Source organism: Microcebus murinus, chromosome 7 (genome assembly GCF_040939455.1).
Source record: "Microcebus murinus isolate Inina chromosome 7, M.murinus_Inina_mat1.0, whole genome shotgun sequence".
NCBI classification, from domain to species: domain Eukaryota; kingdom Metazoa; phylum Chordata; class Mammalia; order Primates; family Cheirogaleidae; genus Microcebus; species Microcebus murinus.
In genome coordinates, this window is record NC_134110.1 from 27843675 (window position 1) to 27864625 (window position 20951).

Consider the following 20951-nt stretch of genomic DNA (forward strand, 5'->3'; position numbering starts at 1 on the left):
ATCCTTTCATCATTTTAAAATGAATTGTTTGTCTTTTTCTTATTGATTTATAAAGTGCTCCTTGTTTATCACTGATACTAACCCTCGGCAATAGCTACAGCAGAAAACAAAACTTTGCTAAATCAGTGTAATTTATAGCAATTTTGCTGAACAAAGTTTTTAAAATGTCTATCTTCGCATTTTTCAATCCTTTCTTTTAAGATTTGGTGTTTGGGATCATACTTAGGAGGGGTGTCCTCCACCTCAAAAGAATTTTGGGATCAAAAATCTTGGCATTGTTGAATCATGGCCTCTGGGGACATTGGAAATAGAGAAATCTTATAATCATTATAAAATCATGTGATGTTAGGAACAGAACTCTCAGGACCTGATATTTATTTATTTATTTTTTTTATTTTTTTTTTTTTTTGAGACAGAGTCTCACTTTGTTTCCCAGGCTAGAGTGAGTGCCGTGGCGTCAGCCTGGCTCACAGCAACCTCAATCTCCGGGGCTCAGCGATCCTACTGCCTCAGCCTCCCGAGTAGCTGGGACTACAGGCATGCGCCACCATGCCCGGCTAATTTTTTGTATATATATTTTTAGTTGGTCAATTAATTTATTTCTATTTTTGATAGAGACAGGGTCTCGCTCAGGCTGGTTTCGAACTCCTGACCTTGAGCAATCCGCCCGCCTCGGCCTCCCAAAGTGCTAGGATTACAGGCGTGAGCCACCGCGCCCAGCCTGGACCTGATATTTTGAAGGATCATTTCATTCATTCATTTGGTCTCTCATTCATCAATTGAAAAAAATAATCAATGTAGTAGTATTAACGTCTGCCATGTGCCAAGCACTGGGCTGGGTGCTGGGAATACAGCCGCAAATGAACCTCCCGGCACCCACCTGCAGAGGACCACTTGCTATGTCTGTCCCCTGGTCATTGCTGGGGACATAGTCGGGACTGGACTCTGCAGCCTCCCAGGCTCCAGGCTTTCCAGACTCACCTGGAACATCTCCAGGGAGGAAATCTTGAGGAACGAGTTTCCCCACCCCTGACAGGCAACAAATAGGAGAGCTGGATGCTGGAGACTCAGAAGGGGGAAGGGACGAGGGGGCGATGGAGTGAGGGCTCAGAGAGGCCAGGGTGGGCCAGGCTGGTAGCGGCCTAGGACCCCCGCCCTCAGGTGGGGGAAGGGCCAGCTCCAGCCCGCCCCCTCTGCTAACAGATGGCCGTCAAGTCGGTCCCGTTCCTGAACACAGACGTGTGGTCCAAGGAGCTGCTCTGGGCACTCACCAAGCCCAGCCGGACCCAACAGGAGCTGCCCCCAGAAAAGGTAGGACCCCCATCTCTTCTGAGGCAGCCCCTGACTACCCCACACACAGGCCCAGGGGGCTCTGTCCACAGCATGCACAGGGCCCTGGGAAGGAACTGGTGCACCCCAGAGAAGCAGGGGGCTTGGACAGTCCCAGAACAGGGTGGTGAGGGTGGCCGCAGGGGCCGGGAGGGCCAAGTGAGCGGGGCCGGGCTGCTCAGAGGAGCCCATCGGAGGCAGGCCAGGCTCTGTACAGGATGCAAACCCTCCCACAGGCCTTCCTGTTCACCTACTACGGGCTGATCCTGCAAGCCGAAGGGAACGGTGCCACAGTCAAGACACACCTGCGAACCCTCCTGGAAACGTCCCACCAGTGGCCCAAGCAGAGGGAGGTGAGGACCCAGGCTCCATCCTGTCCCCACAACTACCTGACCCTGGCCACAGGCTTAGCCTGATGGCTGGTCACCACACTGAGCCCTAAACCTGATCACAGACTGAGCCTTCTCCCTGCTGACACCCTGATCTGACCCTCGTCATACACTGAACCCTGATCCTGGCCACACACTGAGCCCCAATCTGGGCCATCACCTGTGTCCTGCCCCTGGTCACAGCCTGGCTCCTGGCCTTGGTCATACACGGAACCTTGACCCTGATCACACAGGCTCAACTCTGACCCTAGTCACAGCTTGAGCCCTGACCCTAGGCACAGACTAATCCCTGATCTCACCCACAACTTGGGTGCTCGTCCTTCATCCCACAAGCATCTCCTCATTGCTAGCCCTGGCACAGGTCTGCTCGGAGCTGGCGGAGAAGGATGACGGGCCCCCAGGGGTCCACCTCTGCCTCCTGCCTCCCCTCAGCCCCACCAGTCCCCGTGAGAGATGCCCCACTGCTGGGCTCCAAGTTGCATGTCCTAAACCAGGCGTCCTCAAACTACGGCCCACGGGCCACATGTAGCCCACCGAGGACATTTATCCGGCCCTCCGGGTGTTTTTGCTGCCATTGCCTGTCCTGCTCAGCAGCCAACTTGTCCCAGGCCCACAGTGCGCATGTGTGGAATGTGCGCCGCACTCTCCAATGGCCCTCCAACAGTCTGAGGGACAGTGAACTGCCCCCCTTTTTAAAAAGTTTAGGGACCCCTGTCCTAAAGGGTGGGGGTGGGGGTGGATGCCCTGTGATCCTGGATGAGTCCCCAGACCCACCTGGGCCTCAGTTTTCACACCTGCCAGGTGAGGGGCAAGGCCCAGTCCTGTGGCCCTGCAGCCCCTTCATCAGTGGCCCTGGTGCCCTGCTCACACAGGGCATCGCTCTCACACTGGGGCTGGCCGCAGTCCAACACCTGGATGATGTCTGGGCCATTCTGGAACAGTTTGGCCGGAGCGCACCCATCAAGTGGAGCCTCCACAGCTTCTCCCAGAAGGTATGGGCCGGGACCTCTGCTCACCGCCCCCACAGGAGAGGTCCACAGGGCCCTGACACTCCTTATCTGCCCCCGCCCCCGCGGCCAGAACTTGGAGGACCTGCGGTGGAAATGGGCCAGCAGCACCATGCTCCTCGCGTACGGCCAGGTGGCCGCCAGGGCCAGGGCCCACATCCTGCCCTGGGTGGACAACATCTTGTCGCGGATGATCTTCTACTTCCAGTACAGCTCCTGGGTACGGGCCGGGCTGCCCTCTGGAGCGTCCCCGCACCCTACCGCGTCCCCCGGGACTGAGTCTGGACCCAGCCCCTGCAGGTCCACCAGCACATCAGAGTCGGGCACTCTGGGCCCCCCAGGGCCTCGGAGCCGCGGCCTCCCGCCAGCTTCCTGGCTGCCCCTCCCTGCTGTCCACCGAAGCTCCCTGGGCATTCGGGATGGCCACTGCCCCAACGTCTCCTCTCAGAGCAAACCACGGGTTTCCCTTCTGGGGCACGGGGGGCTGGGTATGGACAGGCTGGGGGGACTCTGTCATGCCGTGTTGTGACAAGCCCCTGGCTCCACACTCTGCTCCAGGGGCCTCCGACCCAGATCGCTACGAGGGCCCCACAGGGCTGCTTCTGCCCCGGCGGCCACAGCGCAGCCCCAGGTCACCGCTGCCGTGGCACTGGGGCTCGGGGCTCCCACGTCTAGAGAGACTTTCAGGCACCCTCCTAGTGTTTAAACCTTTCCACTTATCCACATTTGTTAAACAAAACCATGCACACCCGCCCCCCACACTCACCTGGGCCCCCCGCTGGCGCTCCCTGCCGCACCCCCTTTCAGCATTGCCCCTGCTGCCCTCGGGTCACGGCCCCCTGCCCTCACTTTCTCCTGCGCACCCCACGCTCTAGTCCTGACGCTGTCCCCACTGCCCCGGCCCACCTCTTGCCAGGACGAGACCCTGAAGCAGAGCTTCCTCACCGCCGTCCTGATGCTCACGGCCGCCATCAGCCGGGGCGAGGGCGCCCACAGCTATGAGTTCTCCCAGGTCCCCGAGCTGCTGCAGTGTCTGATGGTGCGTGGCGGCCGGGCAGGGGCGGGTGAGGAGGGCACTTCCCTCAGAGCCCCGCAGGGGGAGGGCGGGGGCATGGGTTTCTAAAGCGTGCCCAAGTCCCTCACAGGCTTTTGCACCTGGGGCACATGCATGTCCCCCACGTCACTTTATTCTTACAGGCACCATGAGCTGGCTACGTCCACCTCACAGGGGGTGCAGCTGAGGTCAGAAAGGCCAGCGCCAGCCACTGGGCACGTGCTGACCTCGTGGAGGGCCCAGGCTGGTTACTACCATCGCGGTGCCTCTGCGGGTCCCCCAGGGCGGTGGAGGAAACACAGGCGTGACTGGGCAGTTAGTTACAATAACCATAACAACCATACTAATAAAAACATTACCTGACTCCTGAGGGGACCCAGACACTGCTCTGCACGCCTTGCTTTCTGTGTAACACGCGTGCAACAAGGCAGTGTTACTGATGAGTAGTCGAGTCTCGGAGCAGTTTGGAGACCTGCCCAAGGCCGTGCAGCTAGGACGGGGTAACCAGGATTTAGACCGGACCCATCTGACTCTGGTCTTTGCCCTGCTTCTTTAGGCAGGGCCAGCTCACAGAGGCCACCCTGGTGGATGAGGGGCTGGAGCAAAAGGCTGTGGTTCCCGGGGCTGCCAGGCACTGAGGTCTTTGGGCGAATGAGACCTGGTGTCGTAAGTGGGATGGGCCAGGCCTGAGTGGCTCAGCCATCACCTGGGACTTGCAGGTTCTGATGGAGAAGGAGCCCCAGGACACCCTGTGCACGCAGAGTCGCCAGCAGACCCTGCACATCATCTGCAGCCTCTGGTAAGCCCCCGGCCCCACGCAGGGCAGCACGTCACAGCAGCCTCTCTGCCAGGGCTTGGTGCTGGCCGCACAGCAAGGTGGGGGAAGGCAGAAGTTGAGCACCTGCTATGTGCCAGACACCATTCTGGGTTCTGAGGAACCAGCCTTGCGCCAGCAGGGAACGTCCCAGTTCTCCGAGAGCTGACACTCAGGGAGAGGGGACAGACAGTAAGCAAACCACACACAGCAGGGCTGACACAGGCACAGAAGGAAGACAAGGTGGGGGGAGTGCACCAGGGAGGGGATGTGAAATCCTCCCGGTTGAGAGTAGATGAGGGACACAGCCTGAGGCTGTATGAGGCTGCCCTGAAAGGGGACTTTGGGGCAAAGGCCTGAAAGGGTGAGGTCGCGAGCCTTGCACGTGCTCAGCTGAAGGAATGGTGAGTGCAAAGGCCCTGTGGCTAATGCATACCTGGATGACCAGCAAGGAGGCCAGGGTGGCTTCAGGCAATGAGTGAAAGGCGAGGACTGATGGATGAGGTCCCAGGAGTCAGGGGAGGGTCGTGCAGACCACCACAGATGGGGCTTTTGGGGGATTACATTTGAGAAGGAATGTCTGGCCTCAGTGTGGGGAGTAGATGGTGCTTCCAGCAGAAGAAATGTGGGTCCAGTCAGGACCCCCTAGTCTAGGAGAAAGGCAATAGGTATAGTATTCTTATTTCAATAGTAAGAAGTCCTTAAATCCTGGATAAATTGTGAAGTAGAGTGTCAAGACCTGCTGGAGGACTAAGCGCAGCCTGTGGGGGAGGGAAAGGAATTGAGACAGTGCCGAGGCCTGTGCCCCGAGCCGCGAGGAGGAGGCATGGCCATCACTGTGGTCTGGGCCGAGGTTGGGACGCTGCTTAGACATCAAGTGAGAAGCAGTGGGCAGCTGGTGACGTGAGCCTGGAGTTCAGGGACAAAGCCCAGGCTGGAGACGCAAAGTTGGGGTCATCGGCACCAAGGAGCTATTTAGGGCCAGGGACTGAAAGGAGGCGTGGCCAGGAGCTCACCACAGGCGCAGGGCAGGGCTGGGCAGGCGGCCGCGTGCACAGCAGAAGGCTGGGAGTCTGCTGGATGCCAGCAAGGCAGGCGCTGCCTGGGGCTCACGGGCTGGTTTCACGGGCCCCTCCCCAGGCTCACCACCCTCTGTCTTCCCAACAGTAATCTGAGGCCACCCCTGAACTTGGACAAGAAATCGCAGCTGCTCTCCACCTGCTTGCGCAGCGTGTTTGCTCTGCCACCGCTGGAGACCCTGGAGAAGCACACCTGTCTCTTTCTGGAGCCGCCCAATATAGAGGTGCGGCCCCCACACCTGCGCCCTGAGCCAAGAGAGGACTCTCTAGCAGGGCACCGGGCTCTGCCTGCTGCTCACGGCTTGGGAAGGGCGGGCTAGACCAGTAGGGTCCCTGCCATCACCCCACACCCCAGGCTGGGGGACCCTGGACTGATTTTTAGCTGCTTGGAGCACCTGCGTGTTTGCCCACCTGTGACGGGGATGATGTCGATAGAACTGACTGCATCGACCACCAGGCGGCTGAAAGGAGCCCCTGGGAGCAGTGCCTGGCGGGGAGGGGTGCTCTGTGCGTGGCAGTAGCCTGGCCTCCCTCCCTCTGCTGACCTGAGAGTGAGTTGTGCTGCTCAGCCCTGCAGGTCTCCGCCAACATGCTACATGGCAGACCAGGCTGGAGTTTTTCTCCAAGCTCCCCAGCAGCCCACGGGAAGCAGAGAGGACGGGGGAAAACTCTCTCTAAGGGATGAGTTCCCTAATCTCACAGAGGTCCAAGAGACCCAACTCAGCCACGAAGTCCTTGCAATACCTGGGGCAAGTCACCTTCCCTGAGGGTGGGCTTAGTCTTACCACCCAGCTACTCAAGCTGGTCATCCCCCACCCAGGCTTCGCCCAGCCCACCCTGACCCCTGGGAGGCTGGAGGAAGTTCTGCGATTGCTGCCAGCGCCCCTGGCCGGCCGCCCACATTGTCACCACTAGGGGGCGCGTATGGCTCGCAGGGTACAGTCTCTGTACTCAGCCTCTGAGTGCCTGCTGCAAAGGGCAGGGCAGCTGGTATTAACTGAGCACCTACTATGTGCCAGCCCCTCTAGATACTTTACATCACCTTCCCAGTAGTGACCCAAGGGTGAGGAAACCGGCTCAGGGAAATGAAGCTGTCTGGTGGAAGAGTCGGGGTTTGAACCCCACACCTGCCCCCCCCCAGGCTGAGTTCAAGCTGGAACTGGACGCACTTTGGATGGGGTGATGAGAGAGAGACGGGTGCCCTGGGCCCAGGACAACATCACAGCCACAGCCCTCCAGAAGGGTGGTGTCTGCCCCCACCGCAACCCCACATAAGTCCAGAGTGCCCCATGACCCACTAACACAGTGACACTGCGGCTAGCTCACCCAGAGAGTGCCACAGGTGCCAGGGTTCCCGTGCTGGGAGCCGGGAGCATGGGGCGGGGCTCCTGCCCACGCCCACCCACTGCCAGCCTCTACCCAGCAAGTGAGGCTGGCTTCATGCTCTTCTCAGGTGAGGGAAGTGGCTCAGAGAGGGGGAGAGAGTTCCCAGGTCACCCAAACAGGGAGTGGCCAGAGCCCCAGGGCTCTGCTCCAGGTGAGGCTTGGATGGGAGGATAGACAGGGGTATTTCTGAGGTTCCCTACCTCCCCGCATGCATGTGGAAAGCAAACCAGTAAAGACTGGGGTCCCGGGGTGTGAGACCAGCAACCAGAGCCGGCTGCAACACTGGCAGGGCCCAGTGCAAATTAAAATGCCAGCCCTTGTTAAAAATTGCTAAGGATTTCCAGATGGTGACAGCAGAACATTAACCCAGTGCAGGGCTCTTCTGAGCCCAGGGCCCTGAGGGACTGCCCTGGTCACCCGCCTTGAAGCCAGCCCTGCTGGGCCTCCCCTGGGCCACTGAGAAATCTGTGCCCCTCGGTGATCCCACACGCTTCCCTGCCCAGCGTCCACGTCTGCCTAATGGGGAACGTGACGGCCCCTTTGTGGGCAGGGGATGAGCTCTGATGGGGGGCAGCCTAGTGTGTGCAGGCGGTGGGCACCACTCGGGCCCTGGGGCAGCCCCTGGCCCTCAGTCCACCCCAGGCTTGGTGTGGCCTCAGCCGCCCCTCACCTCTGCACAGGCCCTGTTCAACAAGACTGCGGAGGCGCTGGACCACATGCTGCAGAGCTTCATCACACTGAACCCCACGCACAAGGAGCTGCACTTCCTGCTGTCGGTGAGGATGCAGGGTGCCAGATGGGGTGGGGGCAGGGCCCAAGGAGAGGAGGCTGGTTATGCAGGAAGGTCAGAGCTCAAAGCCAGCTGGACTTCACCATGGAGCCCTGAGTGAGGAGTGAGGCATCCTGGGCAGAGAAGGGATGGGCAGGGTCCCCTGGGAGGAGGCAGGGCAGGGCAAGGTGAGCAGTACGGATGAGGCCAGCAGGAGAGTGGAGGGGGCTCCAAGCACTGCAGAGGTGAGGGCGCAGAGGGGAGCGGGGCTCGGGAGATGGTGAGGCTAGGGCAAGCAAGGGCCGAACCTCAGCAGGCTTGGGGGCCTCGTCAAGCAGGTAGGTGGGGGTGAGGCGAGGCTCCCGACCTGGGTGCCCAGGCGGAAGTCAGGGGGCAGGAACACAGGAGGAAACGCCATCTGCAGGTTCCTCACCTTGAGCCGCAAGGTAGCATGTCCATCCCCTGGGAATGCCAGACACAGACCACGGCTGTATCAGGAGTGGCAGGGGATGCCACTAGTGATGTCACAGATGTTTCTCTGGGACATCACTGGGTTGCAGAATCTCCAAATACCATACATCCTCAACCCACTTCAGAATCAAAACTCTAATCCTATATCGCCTTTAAAAAGAGGCTCAGATTTAGCTTAACTGTCTACATAACTGTTTCAAGATGCCTTTGTATTCCGTTGTAATGCTATGCACATATTTTGTGCATGGAAAAGCACTATTCTGAAGCGGGTGCATGGCACAGAACAAGTTAAGAACCAGGAGTCTCAAAGGGCTTTGAGCAGGAGGGGATGTATCAGCTACAAAAGGAGAAAACGATGACCATTCCTGTGGTGGTACTGCCTGGGTGCAGCAGGATTGGCAGAGGGACAGGGAAGGCCAGGGGGCAGAGCCCGCCGGAGGGTGGAGCCCAGGCGGATGGGGCCTGGGCCTATGGGTGTGGCCTGGCTGATGGTGGGTGAGGCCAGAGTCCCTGCTACAGCACCGCCCCGCACCCCACTCCCTGCCCCTGCCCACCCGCAGCACATGTACATCTGGCTGGCATCGGAGAAGGCACACGAGCGGCAGCGGGCTGTTAGCAGCTGCACCAGCCTCCTCAAATTCCTGAGGCACAACATCCACCTGGACGTGAGTACCCAGCTCGGCACCCCACACCCACACCCCTGCACTGGCGGGGCCCCTCCCCTGGAGCCCAGGGGCTGACCAGAGCCACCCTCCTCCCAGAGCCTGCCGGGCCTCATGGGGTTCAAGGCCCCTGTGCACCTGCCTCCAGGACAGGGTGGGTCCCTGAGTCCCCTGCAGCCCCCTCTGGGCTCAGGCTGGTGGATGCCCAGGTGGTCTCCCTCTTTCCACATGGGGAAAGAGGCTGAGGGTAGAGGAGAAGAGCTGTTCAAGGCCTCCCAGCTGGCCCTGACCATGACCCAGGAGGCTGCGCTCTTGTCCATGCACCTTGAGGCCTCAGGCAGGTGTTTCTCCTGTTGAAGCCTCAGGCTCTCACCTCTCTCCTGAAAATGGACGGAAATGACTTCTCCTCAGAGGGCTGCGGTGGGAGCCAGAAGAGGTAGAGGCTGAGAGGGCCCCTCAGCTGTGAGGCCTGCACCAGAACGGGAGCCTGCCATGCCCCCACCCATCCATACCCCAGGGCGGGCCCCCCATTTCTTGGTCCCCACTAACCCCAAACTGTGGCTGTTGCCCTGGGGTTGCATGAACATCAGCAGGTGCGGAGAGCCCAGACCAGCATCAACGCCTTAGGGAGAGCCGGGAGACAAGGGAGTGGGTTCCTCTCCCTGCTGCCCAGCCGCCTGCCTGGTCCAATGAGGCAGGAGGCAGAGCGCAAGGGGGGTGTAGGGATCATTCTGTCACGGGAAAGCCACTGCACTCCGAGGAGGAGGATCCCTCTGGATGGGCTCAAAGTGGTTTCAATTCACTCAAAGTTCATTTCCACACCGCTTGCCGGGATAAGGCAAGCAAAGTAGTTGCCTTGGGAGCAAAATTCCAGGAGCATCAAAAAATCCATAATCAAGATAAATCATATTTTAATGTGATGTTTTTAAAAATCAACTCAGTAAAAAGAAAAAGAAATAAAAAATAAATAAATAAAAATCAATTCAGCAAACTACGGTCCAGGGGTAGGCCACTTGTATGTGTAAATACCGTTTTATTGGCACCAGGGCCAGAATTAGGGTAAGGCCAGTGAGGCGCCGTCATTGCAAGTGCAGGGTCAGGTCCTGTCTTTGCTAAAAATGTTGAGACTTTGTTCATTCTGGAGTTTTTTGCATTTCTTTTGATTTTTCTCAATATTACATTAAAATATTATTTCCCTTGATTTCTGAGGTTTAGGCAACTCCTTATATTTTGCCCAGACCCCTGTCCCGGCCCTGCCACACAGTTTGGGGCGATCACTTCTGACGTAGCGGTGCTGGGGTGACGCATGGTGGGCGGGGACTCTGGGGGTGGCTTTGCTGAGTGGCTCCCTGCACTCTCCCCACAGCCAAAGGAGAACTTCAAGCGGATTGGGCAGCTGGTGGGCATGCTGGGGATCCTCTGCGGGGACCCAGACAGGGCCACCCAGCGCTCCAGCCTAGAAGGGATGGGCCATCTCTACAAGCTCCTGACGTACCAGAAAGGTGAGCCTCCCGGCCTCCATGGCTCACCCATCTCCCACCACAGCCTCAGGCAGACCCATACCAGCACCCCCTAGACTCAAGCTTGCCCCAAATCTGTCCACAAACACACCCTGACCTGAACTATAACTCTACAATGGCCTCACCCTGAGCCCCGTCTCCAAACTGGGGCATAGGCCTGACCGTGATTCAAATGACCCTACCCTAACTCTGCCCTGCCCCAACTAGGCCCCAAGCCCACTGCTGCCCGGCGCTCACTCCACCCTGCCCCTGGCCAACAGGGGAAGCCCCACAGGTAGAATCTCAGAGCCCCAAGGCGCTCTCCCAACCCACTGAGGATGGAGCCCCCGTCTGGGGCAGCGGGGACCAGAGGGCCACTCCTTCACACTCCCAGGAGATGGCGTTCCCAAAGGAGAAAGACCACATCTTCCAGCTCAGCAGCTCCGAAGTCATCAAGGTCAAAGCCCTTAGAGTCGTGGGCAGGGCCAGGTGGGGGCGTGGCCAGAGCACACCCCTGTATCTGGGGGTGGGGGATAAACTCGCCCCCTCTCTCCTGTGTTGTCCAAGTGGAGCCAGCACTCGCTGGGCGCCAGCCATCCTCCAGGGGCTTCATAGACATTACCACACCCCTTCCTCAACTCTTCCAGCTTTCCCTGCACTGTTCCCGTCCCCCATTGCAGCCCCCCCCCCTCGTGCTGTGATTTGAATTGTATTATCTTCTGAACATGAGGCTCAGGGCGAGGCGGACGTGGGGCGACGCTTCACGGAGCCTCCTCGGAGTCACCTCTGAGATGGTGACCTTTGTCTGCCCATGGTCGGTGTTGAACCCTGGCTAACAAAGACCCCTGCACTCGGCTCTCAGTCCCTGCTAGACCTTGAGCACTCCAGGCTGGAGGTGGGGTCTACTACGGCCTGGTGGTAGAGCTGGCCTTCCATAAACACCCATGAAATTGGGCCAAATTGAACCAAATGATGAAGAAGTAGCAGCACATGGCTAGTCAGTGCCCCTGTGGCACTTGATCTGGTCCCAACTGACTCCAGAACCCCTGCTATTAGCAGCCATAGTGAGCTGTCAGAGTGCTGAGGCCCATCTGGAGAACTGTAGTGTGGAAAATCTAAAGCCCTGGGGCCAAGACATCCACTGTCTCTGCCCAGCAGGGGAGCACTTGGCCTGGCTGCAGTTTATGTTCAAGAGCCGGGGCAGAGGCAGGGTAGGGCGGGAAGGGCTTCACTGGCTGCCAGCTCCGTGGGATCAGCAGTGAAGGACCTCAGAGCACCTGGGCCCTCAGGGGGTCTCAGTGACTAGGAGCATAGAGTCCAGGACCTGGGAAGGGGCAGCCTGCTCCAGCCTGTGTGGTCCCTTCACACAGGGGTCTAATTCGGGCTTTCCCTGCGGAGATGGGAGTAATGAGAGGGAAGATTAGAGTATCTGCTAATCATGGGATGGCAGATGTGGCAAGGGTTGTGTTGGAGAACAGACACTTTGGCCTGGTCTGGTCCCAAGTTTGTTCCTAACTCTTTATTACTTCATCATCATCACTGCTATCACCACCATCACCACCACCATCACCATCACCACCATCACCATGACCACCATCACCATCACCACCATCACCATGACCACCACCACCATCACCACCACCACCATCACCACCACCACCACAACCATCATCATCACCACCATCACCATGACCACCACCACCATCACCACCACCACCACAACCATCATCATCACCACCATCACCATGACCACCACCACCATCACCACCACCACCACAACCATCATCATCACCACCATCACCATGACCACCACCACCGTCACCACCATCACCACCACAACCATCATCATCACCATCATCACCATGACCACCACCACCATCACCACCACAACCATCACCATCACCACCACCACCATCACCATCACCACCACCACCACCAACAGCCCCTTTGCCATCACCACACTATCACCATGACTGCACCATCATCACTACACCATTACTATGACCCTACACCATCCTCCCTATCACCACTGCCACCTCCATTTCATATTTATTCATGCCCTTGATTAAAGTAAGACACCTCAAAAATCGTTTTCAATTCTGAGATTGTAGTATTCTGGGATTCCAAGAGTCTAACCACCATTCCAAGTTGAATTTCTTCATAAACATTCTAAATGCTAAAACTCTAAGCAGAAGTTTAACATTCCAGCAAACAATTTTAAATTTAATCTTATAACAGATGTTCTAACCAGATTTATATAGCCTAATATTCCAAAAGCAAAGTTGTTACAAACTACAAAGTTTCCATTAAAATTACTTTAACATTCTAACCAACATACTAATAACCTAACATTTTCACATTGTACCAAATTTTAGAATTATAAGATTCAAATAAATATCCATATATCCATTATTTAACACTATTTTTATATTCTAACATCCTAACAGACTTTCAAACATGGCAACAAATAACCTAACATGTAAGGAAGCATTTTACCATCCTAACATCCTTGCAAAGTCATAATTTTCTATCAGGCATCCCTCTTATCTCTCTGGCATCAGCATCCTAACTTCTCCTGATTGGAAGATGCTGAATCCGCACTGTCCAACAGGACTTTCCGGGAGGATGGATGTATCCCATCTCTATGCTATCCAAGGCAGCCACTGCCCACATGGAGCTTTGAGCACTTGAAATATGGCTAGTACCACTGAGGAACTGAGTTTTTAGTGTTATTTAATTAAATGTAAATTTAGATAGCTACATGTGGCTGGTGGCAGCAATGCTCACAATCTTTCCAGAAGGTTCCCGCCTGTGCAGCAGTGACCTGGCCCAGGACCTCCCTCCAGGAGGCTGCAGTCTAAGGCTGTGAGGCAGGGATCAGAACCACCACCTTGCATTTCCCCAAGAGCCCCATAACCCCTGAGCAGCTCATGGTCTGGTCGTGGAGGTGAGACCCCCTCTCTCTGGACCTTGAGAGCTGCTCCTGGCACGCAGAGCAGAGTCAGGGTCCTGGAGTGGCCCTGCTGTAGGTACAGGGGCCCTGAGTCCCAGACCCAGCCTCACCCACCACCTCCACATTGCTCCATGGCCAAGGGCAGCTCATGCACTTTCTGGGCCTGGGGTTGGTGCAGATGACCTTGAAGATCCTTCACAGCTATGAAGTTCACTTTCTCTTTGGTTAAAATGCTCATAAGGAGAACAGGGGCTGGCAGTCGGGGAACACTGCTGGCTGAGGCTGGCAGATGAGGAAGGCCTATGAGAGGAGGAGAGGAGGCTGGCTGGGCTACCTGGGTCTTGGGACAAGTTCAGGGTCTGAGTGAGGAAAAAAGGCCTAGGCCATGGTTGGCTATGAGATACGTGGAAATGGTAGGCTGAAAATCACTGGGCATGTGCTTGGGGACCTGGAGAGTGCTCGGAAGGCTGGATGTGCCAGAGACTTGGGAGCTGGGGCAGAGGAGAAGGGGTGACACAGAAGTGGGGGAGGCAGGTGCCGGCACAGGGGCCCAGAGTGACGGGCTCTGCCCACCCCCACTGCTGCAGGAGATCACACAGCATCTCACGATGACGGAGCTGAATAACGTCCTCTGGACAGCCATCAACAGCCTGGGCTCCAGCAGCCCCTTCCGCGTGCAGGCAGCTGCCGAGATGCTACTTGCTGTGGTCGAGGAGCATGGGGTCAAGCTGCAGACCGTGAGGGCGCTGGGGTACCCGCGAAGGGCCAGGCTGGGGCGGGGGGTGGGTCCAGCAGTCAGCCTCTAGGGGCTCAGGGCCTTGGGCGTGATATGGGGGACACAGGTCCCACCTAGGCAGCAACCAGTCTGAATGCATGAATGAGGGAGGGGCCACACAAGCACTCCGGGTCCTGGGTGGTGACTGTGGCGTCATGGGGCACACACACCTCGATCCGGCAGCTGCTGCAGGCCCTGATGTGGGGGCGGCGTGGGGAGGAAGGGAGGACACAGACCAGACTCTCATGGAGGTGCAATCTGATGTGGGTGGCAGACACGCAGGCAGGAGTCAGCAGGACAGCATGGCAGATGCAAAGGCCAAGGGGGGACCCGGGGGTGGGCAGGGTGTGCCCCAGCACGAGGCTGCCTGATGCCAGACTGCAGACTGGCGGGCTTGCTGGGGTACTGCGCCCGGGTCAGGATGAGCCAGACTGGCACGCAGAAGGCAGGAGGCTCTCTGGTCGCCGGAGCGGCGGGTACAGAGGAGCAACATTCAGGGGGACCATGTCTGAACCTTCTAGTGACTGGGCAGTTGGATCAGAGTATGAGGACCTCAAACGCCATGCAAGCTGTGGGGACCTGCTTCCCTCAGACCAGGACACCCTTTAGACCAGGCATCCAGGGCAGGCAGTGCCTCCTGTCAGACTGCCTAAGGCAGGACTGTAACTCAAGGGGCTTCATGCTCATCAGGGCAAGAAAGGCCCCTCATCTGCCCCACTGGGGCTCCCAGGGCATGCCAGGCCTTCCCTCAGACCGCCCCTTCCACACACAGGTGGCCAACATGGGCCGGGCCATCCACCTCCGCCTTTGCTCTCTGCGCATCCCCCAAGCCAAGGAAAACACCCTGCGCGCCATCACCCTGCTGGCCCGGAGCCACATCCCCGAGCTGGTGGCGACCTTCCTGGACTTCTCCATCCCCCTGGACAGGTGCCAGCCCCGCCTTGCCCCACGCCCCCTCCATCCTCTGCCAAGCAGGGTTCGGGACCTCTGCCCTCCTGGCTGCTTAGGGCTGGGTGCAGGGAGGGAGCCCACACCTGCTAGGGTATCTCACACCTCCTGGGCTGGGCGCTGCTCACCGTTGTCCCGTCCGTGCTCCCCATGAATCACCCTGCCCCAGCCTCAACCCCCCCTGTCACCTGATAGAGAAGGGGCTCAGGACCCGGGGTGCTCCCACAAGACCCCAGCCAACACCAAAGCCTCACCACCCATCAACAAAGACCCCTCTGTCTCATCCTCATCCTCCAGAATTCTCTTCTTCCTGCTCCTCCAAGGACCTCCACAATCCCCATGGGCCACCACTATCCTCTCAGGCAGGGCTGGCTTCTCTCCCACAGCCCTGGAAACCCCAGGCCAAGAGGTGGGCTAGGGTCCTCGGCACTGCTCACAGCCCTACCTCCGTAAAATCCCAGCTCTGAACCCTAGGTCCTTGGTCTATGCCACCTGCCACCCGTCCACCACACAGCCACCCCAGGTCACCCCTCACTCCTTGAAGAGGTAGCTCTTGGTCAGGGACACCCTCTCGCTCAGTCCACCATCTGGACTCTTGGGGATCTTGCCCTCCTTCCCTCCTGACTTCTCTGAGCCTGGATCTCCTCTCTCCCAGCCACCTTGTCCTCCGTCCCTTCCCAGCTGCCGCTCCCACAGCCATGCCCTCCTCGTGGTCATCACCAGCCTCCAGCATCTCCGCACCACCTCCAACCACCTCCCAGCTCACTCCCGCGCCACGGCCCTGCAGCCCACTGCTCTGCCCACCTCTCACCTCCCCCACCTGTCCTCGCCCACCTCCTTCCTCCAGCACAGGGTCCACCCTGCACACACCGCAGGTCCCTGGCCCCCAGCTGCCACCCTTGCCTCCGATTTCACTAAAGCGCAGGAGCCACGGGAAGTAGGCTCGCACAAGCTCCTGGCGCCCAGGCCTTGTTTCCAGGAAGATTTCCAGTTTCCATGTGGAGATGCCCTTTTGTTTCTGTTAGTAATTTCTAGCATTTTTACATTGTGATCAGAGAGCGTTGTCTGCAATACTTCTACTTTATGGAATTTACTGATCTTCTAAACACTTTTTGTGACTGTCCCGTGGGCACTTGAGAAGAAGGTGTGTTTTCTATTACCAGGTGTAGAGTGTGGTATCCAGGCGTACCTCAGAGATATCGCAGGTTTGGTTCCAGACCGCCGCAATACAGCAAGTCACACAAATGTGTTGGTTTCCCAGTGCATATAAAAGTTATGTTTACGCTATACTGTCGTCTGTTCAGTGAACAATAGCATTATATCTTAAAAAAAAGAATGTACATACCTTAATTTGAAAAATATTTTCTTGCTTAAAAACTCCGCTGATCATCCGATCATCTTTTGCAAGTCGTAATCTTGTTGTTGGTGGGGTTCTTACTTGGATGTCGATGGCTGCCAATGATCAGGGTGGTCATTGCTGAAGGCTGGGTGGCTGTGGCAATTTCTTAAAAGAGGACAACAATGAAGTCTGCCACATCAATCGACTCTTCATTTCACTAAAGATTTCGATGTCGTATCCGATGATGTTCGATAGCATTTTACCCATGGTGGAACTTCCTTCAAAATCGGAGTCAATCCTCTCAAACTCTGCCACTGCTTTATCAGCTAAGTTTATGGAATATCCTAAACGTCATTTCAACAGTGTTCATAGCATCTTCACCGGGAGTAGATTCCATCTCAAGAAACCACTTTCCTTGCTCATCCGTAAGAAGCAGCTCCTCGTCCACTAGAGTTTAATCACGAGATCGCAGCAATTCAGTCACATCTTCAGGCTCCACTTCTAGTTCTCTTGCAATTTCTACCACATCTGCAGTTACTTCCTCCAAATGAAGTCTTGAACCCCTCAAAGTCATCCATGAGGGTTGGAATCAACCTCTTCCAAGCTCCTATTAATGTTGATATGTTGACTCCCTCATGAATCGTGAATGTTGTTAATGGCATCTAGAATGGTGAATCCTTTCCAGAAGGTTTTCGGTATGATTTGCACAGATCCATCAGACAAATCACCATCTATGGCAGCTGTAGCCTCATGAAATGACTCTTTGATCCATGGGCTGGAGAATGGACGTCGTGTTAATGGGCATGAAAACAACATAATCTCCTTGTACATCTCCATCAGAGCTCTGGGGCGAGCAGATACACTGTTAATGAGCAGTAATATTTGAAAGGAATCTTTATTTCTGAGTAGTGGGTCTCATCAGTGGGCTTAAAATACTCAGAAAACCATGCTGTAAACAGATGTGCTGTCACCCGGGCTTTGTTGTTCCATCTCTAGAGCACAAGCAGAGTAGATTTAGCATCATTCCTAAGGGTGCTAGGATTTTGGGAATGGTAGATGAGCACTGGCTTCAACTTAAAGTCACCAGCTGCATTAGCCCCTAACAGGAGTCTGTCCTTTGAAGCTTTGAAGCCGGACACTGATTTCTCCTCTCTAGCTAGGAAAGTCTAGATGGCATTGTCTCCCCAAAGAAGGAAGAACATGGAATATCTGTTCTTTAATGCAGCCACCTTCATCAGTGATCTTAGCTAGAGCTTCTGGATAACTTGCTGCAGCTTCCACATCTGCACTTGCTGCTTCACTTTGCACCTGTAGTCATACAGACAGCTTCTTTCCTTAAATTTTATGCACCAGCCTCCGCTAGCTTCTAGCTTCTGCAGCTTCCTCGCCACTCTCAGCCTTCATAGAATTGAAAAGAGTTAGGACCTTTCTCTGCATTAATTTTTGGCTTAAGAGAATGTTGTGGCTGGTTTGATCTTCTGCCCAGACCACTAAAATTTTCTCCATATCAGCAATAAGGCTGTTTTCACTTTCTTATTGTTCATGTTGTAGCACCTTTAATTTCCTTCAAGAACTTTCCCTTTGCATTCACACTTGGCTGTTTGGCCCAAGAGGCTTGGCTTTGGCCTAGCTCACCTTTTGACATGCCTTCTTCACCAAGCTTAAGTATTTCTAGTTTTTTATTTAAAGTGAGAGACACATGACTCTTCCTTTCACTTGAACACTTAGAGGTCATTGTAGGGTTATTAATTGGCCTAATTTCAATACTGTTGTGTCTCAGGGAACAGGAGGTGGGAGGGCAGGGAGAGAGACAGGGACGGGGGAATGGCCAGTGTGTGGCACAGTCAGAACACACACATTTATTGGTTAAGTTTGGCATCTTATGTGGGTGTGGTTCATGGTGCCCCAAAACAATTACAGTGGTGACATCAAAGGTCACTGATCACAGACCGCCATACCAGATATAATAATCTTTAAAAAGTTTGAAATATTGTAAACATTGCCAAAATGTGACACAGAGACATGAAGTGAGCACACGCTGTTGGAAAAATGGTCTCAATAGATGGCTCAACGCAGAGTTGCCACAAACCTTCAATTTGTAAAGAATCACAGCTGCAAAAGGCAATAGAGTCAAGCACGATAAAATGAGGTGTGCCTGTGTGTCCATAGGTTTCACTCATTGTGTTGTTTGGGTTTGCTACATCCTTAATTAATTTTTCTGTCCTCTAGACCTGTCTTGTATGGAGTGATTGTTAAAGTCTCACTAAAGAAACATTACTGTGTTTCTATCCTTGCAACTTTTATAGTTTTATTTCGTAAAGATAGTTGCCCTGTTATTTGGTGCGTCCAATAAGTATTCCACCTTCTCTATGAATTGTGACTTTTAGCATTAAAAGGTACCCTGCTTTGACACACTTAATGTTTTGCGGACTTGGATTCTAATTAGTTATTTCCTTGCTTCTTTATTTTTCCATGTGTCTAGTATGCATGTTTCCATCTCTGTTTTAACCTTTTGGAATCTCTTTGTTTTAGGTGTGCCTCTTGTATACAGCATTTAGTTTGTCTTGATTTGTGCCAAATTGAAAATCTTTTTTTTTAAAAAATAGGTGAGTTAAGCACATTGATATTTATTGATTTATTAAGGATATTTTTCTTTATCTTTAAAATCTAATCATTTTACTAGAAAATGTCTCAGAGTTCATCATTCTGGATTAAGTTTCCCAGGTGCCTGATACATTCTTTGGTTATATAGATTTAGGTCTTTTTGTTGTTAATTCGGAAGTTTTCTTATTTATAGTTTTAAATATTAATTCTGTTCCATTGATGTTTTTCTTCCTCAGGGACTCTAATGATACAAATACTCTTCTTTCCTTGCCTATTTTCCATTTCCACTACTCTCTGACACTTTTTACTTCTTTCAATTTTGTAGAGACAGACTCTTACTCTGTTGCACTGGATGGAGTGCAGTGGCACTATCACAGCTCACTGCAGCCTCCAACTCCGGAGCTCAAGCCATCCTCCTGCCTCAGCCTCCTGAGTATCTGGGAGTATAGGTGCACACCACCATGACCAGCTCATTTTTATTATTTTTTGTAGAAAGACAGGGTCTCGTTATATTACCCAGGCTGGTCTTGAACTCCTGACCTCAAATGCTCCTCCTGCCTCAGCCTCCCAACATTCTGGGATTATAGGCATGAGCCACCATGCCTAGTGTCTTTTTACTACTTTCCTAAATTCACATTCATTCTCTTAGTTGTTTTTCTTCCTTTCTTAAATGCCTCTTATTAAATTTTCACTTGAGTCTTATCTTTCTTGAACACCTTGTAATTTTTTCTCATTTCTAAGATAATTTTTTCAGCTCTTTCATTTCTTCCCTGAATTAAATCAACTGTCTTTTCAGTTCTTATTGAATTTTTTTATCCTTTTTTCAATTTATAATTCAGGTTGGTTTTTCATATCTAAATGCTTATTTGAGCATATTTAGCTGCATTTAGAATAAATGTTGTCTTAAGGTTTTTCCTGCATCATAATTGTTTTTCAGGAGGAGTTTCCTCACTTTGTGTGTGTTGGTTTTTGTTTTCTGATTTTTTGCAATAACTCTATGGATATGGTAATTTTGTTCCGTTCGTATTTGTGCTCTTGGAGCATTTTATAGGATTTCAAGTTCAATGGCACCCTCTTCTGTCAACATATCAAAGTCCAGATAATTTAATAGACTTGTTGGTTTTGGTGGTAGGCAAAATGTGCCTTCCAATTGGTTGGTTCTCTTTTCTATGGCAGGGCCCTAAATATTTCCCTCTTACCTCTTTCCCTTTTACCACCCTGTTTCCAAAGGATACTTTTCCTTTTTTTTTTTTTTTTTTTTTTGCTCTTTTCTCTCCCAAAAGCTGTGCACTTTGAAGACCACCCTTCAAATTGGACACACTTTTAAGTCCATTCTCTAGTTGGTGCTCTTGACCTACTTGGACCTTCTTGGACCTTTTATTATTAGTAATAGCAGTAGTAGAGTTTTTAAGACTTAGGGTGGACTTAGTCTTCTTGAAGGTGGTTTGCATCAACTTTGAGCCCTGTCTCTGGCTTCTCTCTTCTCTCCCCCTGCACTGTCTCTCAGTCTGCTGCATCTGCCGCACAGCCTCGTGGTGGCGCGGGCTGGGGCAGGGGTGTGAGAGATCGCAGGCTGCTGCTGCCACCGTTGGCGTTCTTTTGCTTTTTGCTTACGATAATTTTGAAGTACGGGCATTCTCTGTATTTATGCTGAGATCATAGTTTTTGTGTCGTTTTATGTTTTCCTTCTTGTTGTGCATTGTTTTTCAAGGAAATTTTGGGAGGTAGAAACCTAGGTGACAAGCATCAGCTCCAGCTGCCTAGATGTTTATAGTTGTTTTAATCGTATCAGAATTTATTTCTTATTTCCTCAATTCTAAGAAGCACATTTTTCATATCTTAACATTTATGAAATAGAAGTGCATTTTACATT

At 53.9% G+C, this 20951-nt stretch overlaps 1 protein-coding gene across 1 annotated transcript in view; it reads left to right on the forward strand.

The window, feature by feature from the left end:
- LOC105864096 (maestro heat-like repeat family member 5) overlaps positions 1-20951 on the forward strand; it is a 61803-nt gene that overhangs the window by 20473 nt on the left and 20379 nt on the right. Inside the window, exons 7-19 of the mRNA XM_076005340.1 lie at positions 1204-1311; positions 1566-1682; positions 2591-2710; positions 2799-2945; positions 3642-3764; positions 4499-4578; positions 5761-5896; positions 7739-7834; positions 8859-8963; positions 10327-10462; positions 10741-10916; positions 14000-14149; positions 14960-15114. Of these exons, the coding sequence (XP_075861455.1) occupies positions 1204-1311; positions 1566-1682; positions 2591-2710; positions 2799-2945; positions 3642-3764; positions 4499-4578; positions 5761-5896; positions 7739-7834; positions 8859-8963; positions 10327-10462; positions 10741-10916; positions 14000-14149; positions 14960-15114 (1649 nt within the window). The remainder of the gene's footprint in view (positions 1-1203; positions 1312-1565; positions 1683-2590; positions 2711-2798; positions 2946-3641; positions 3765-4498; positions 4579-5760; positions 5897-7738; positions 7835-8858; positions 8964-10326; positions 10463-10740; positions 10917-13999; positions 14150-14959; positions 15115-20951) is intronic.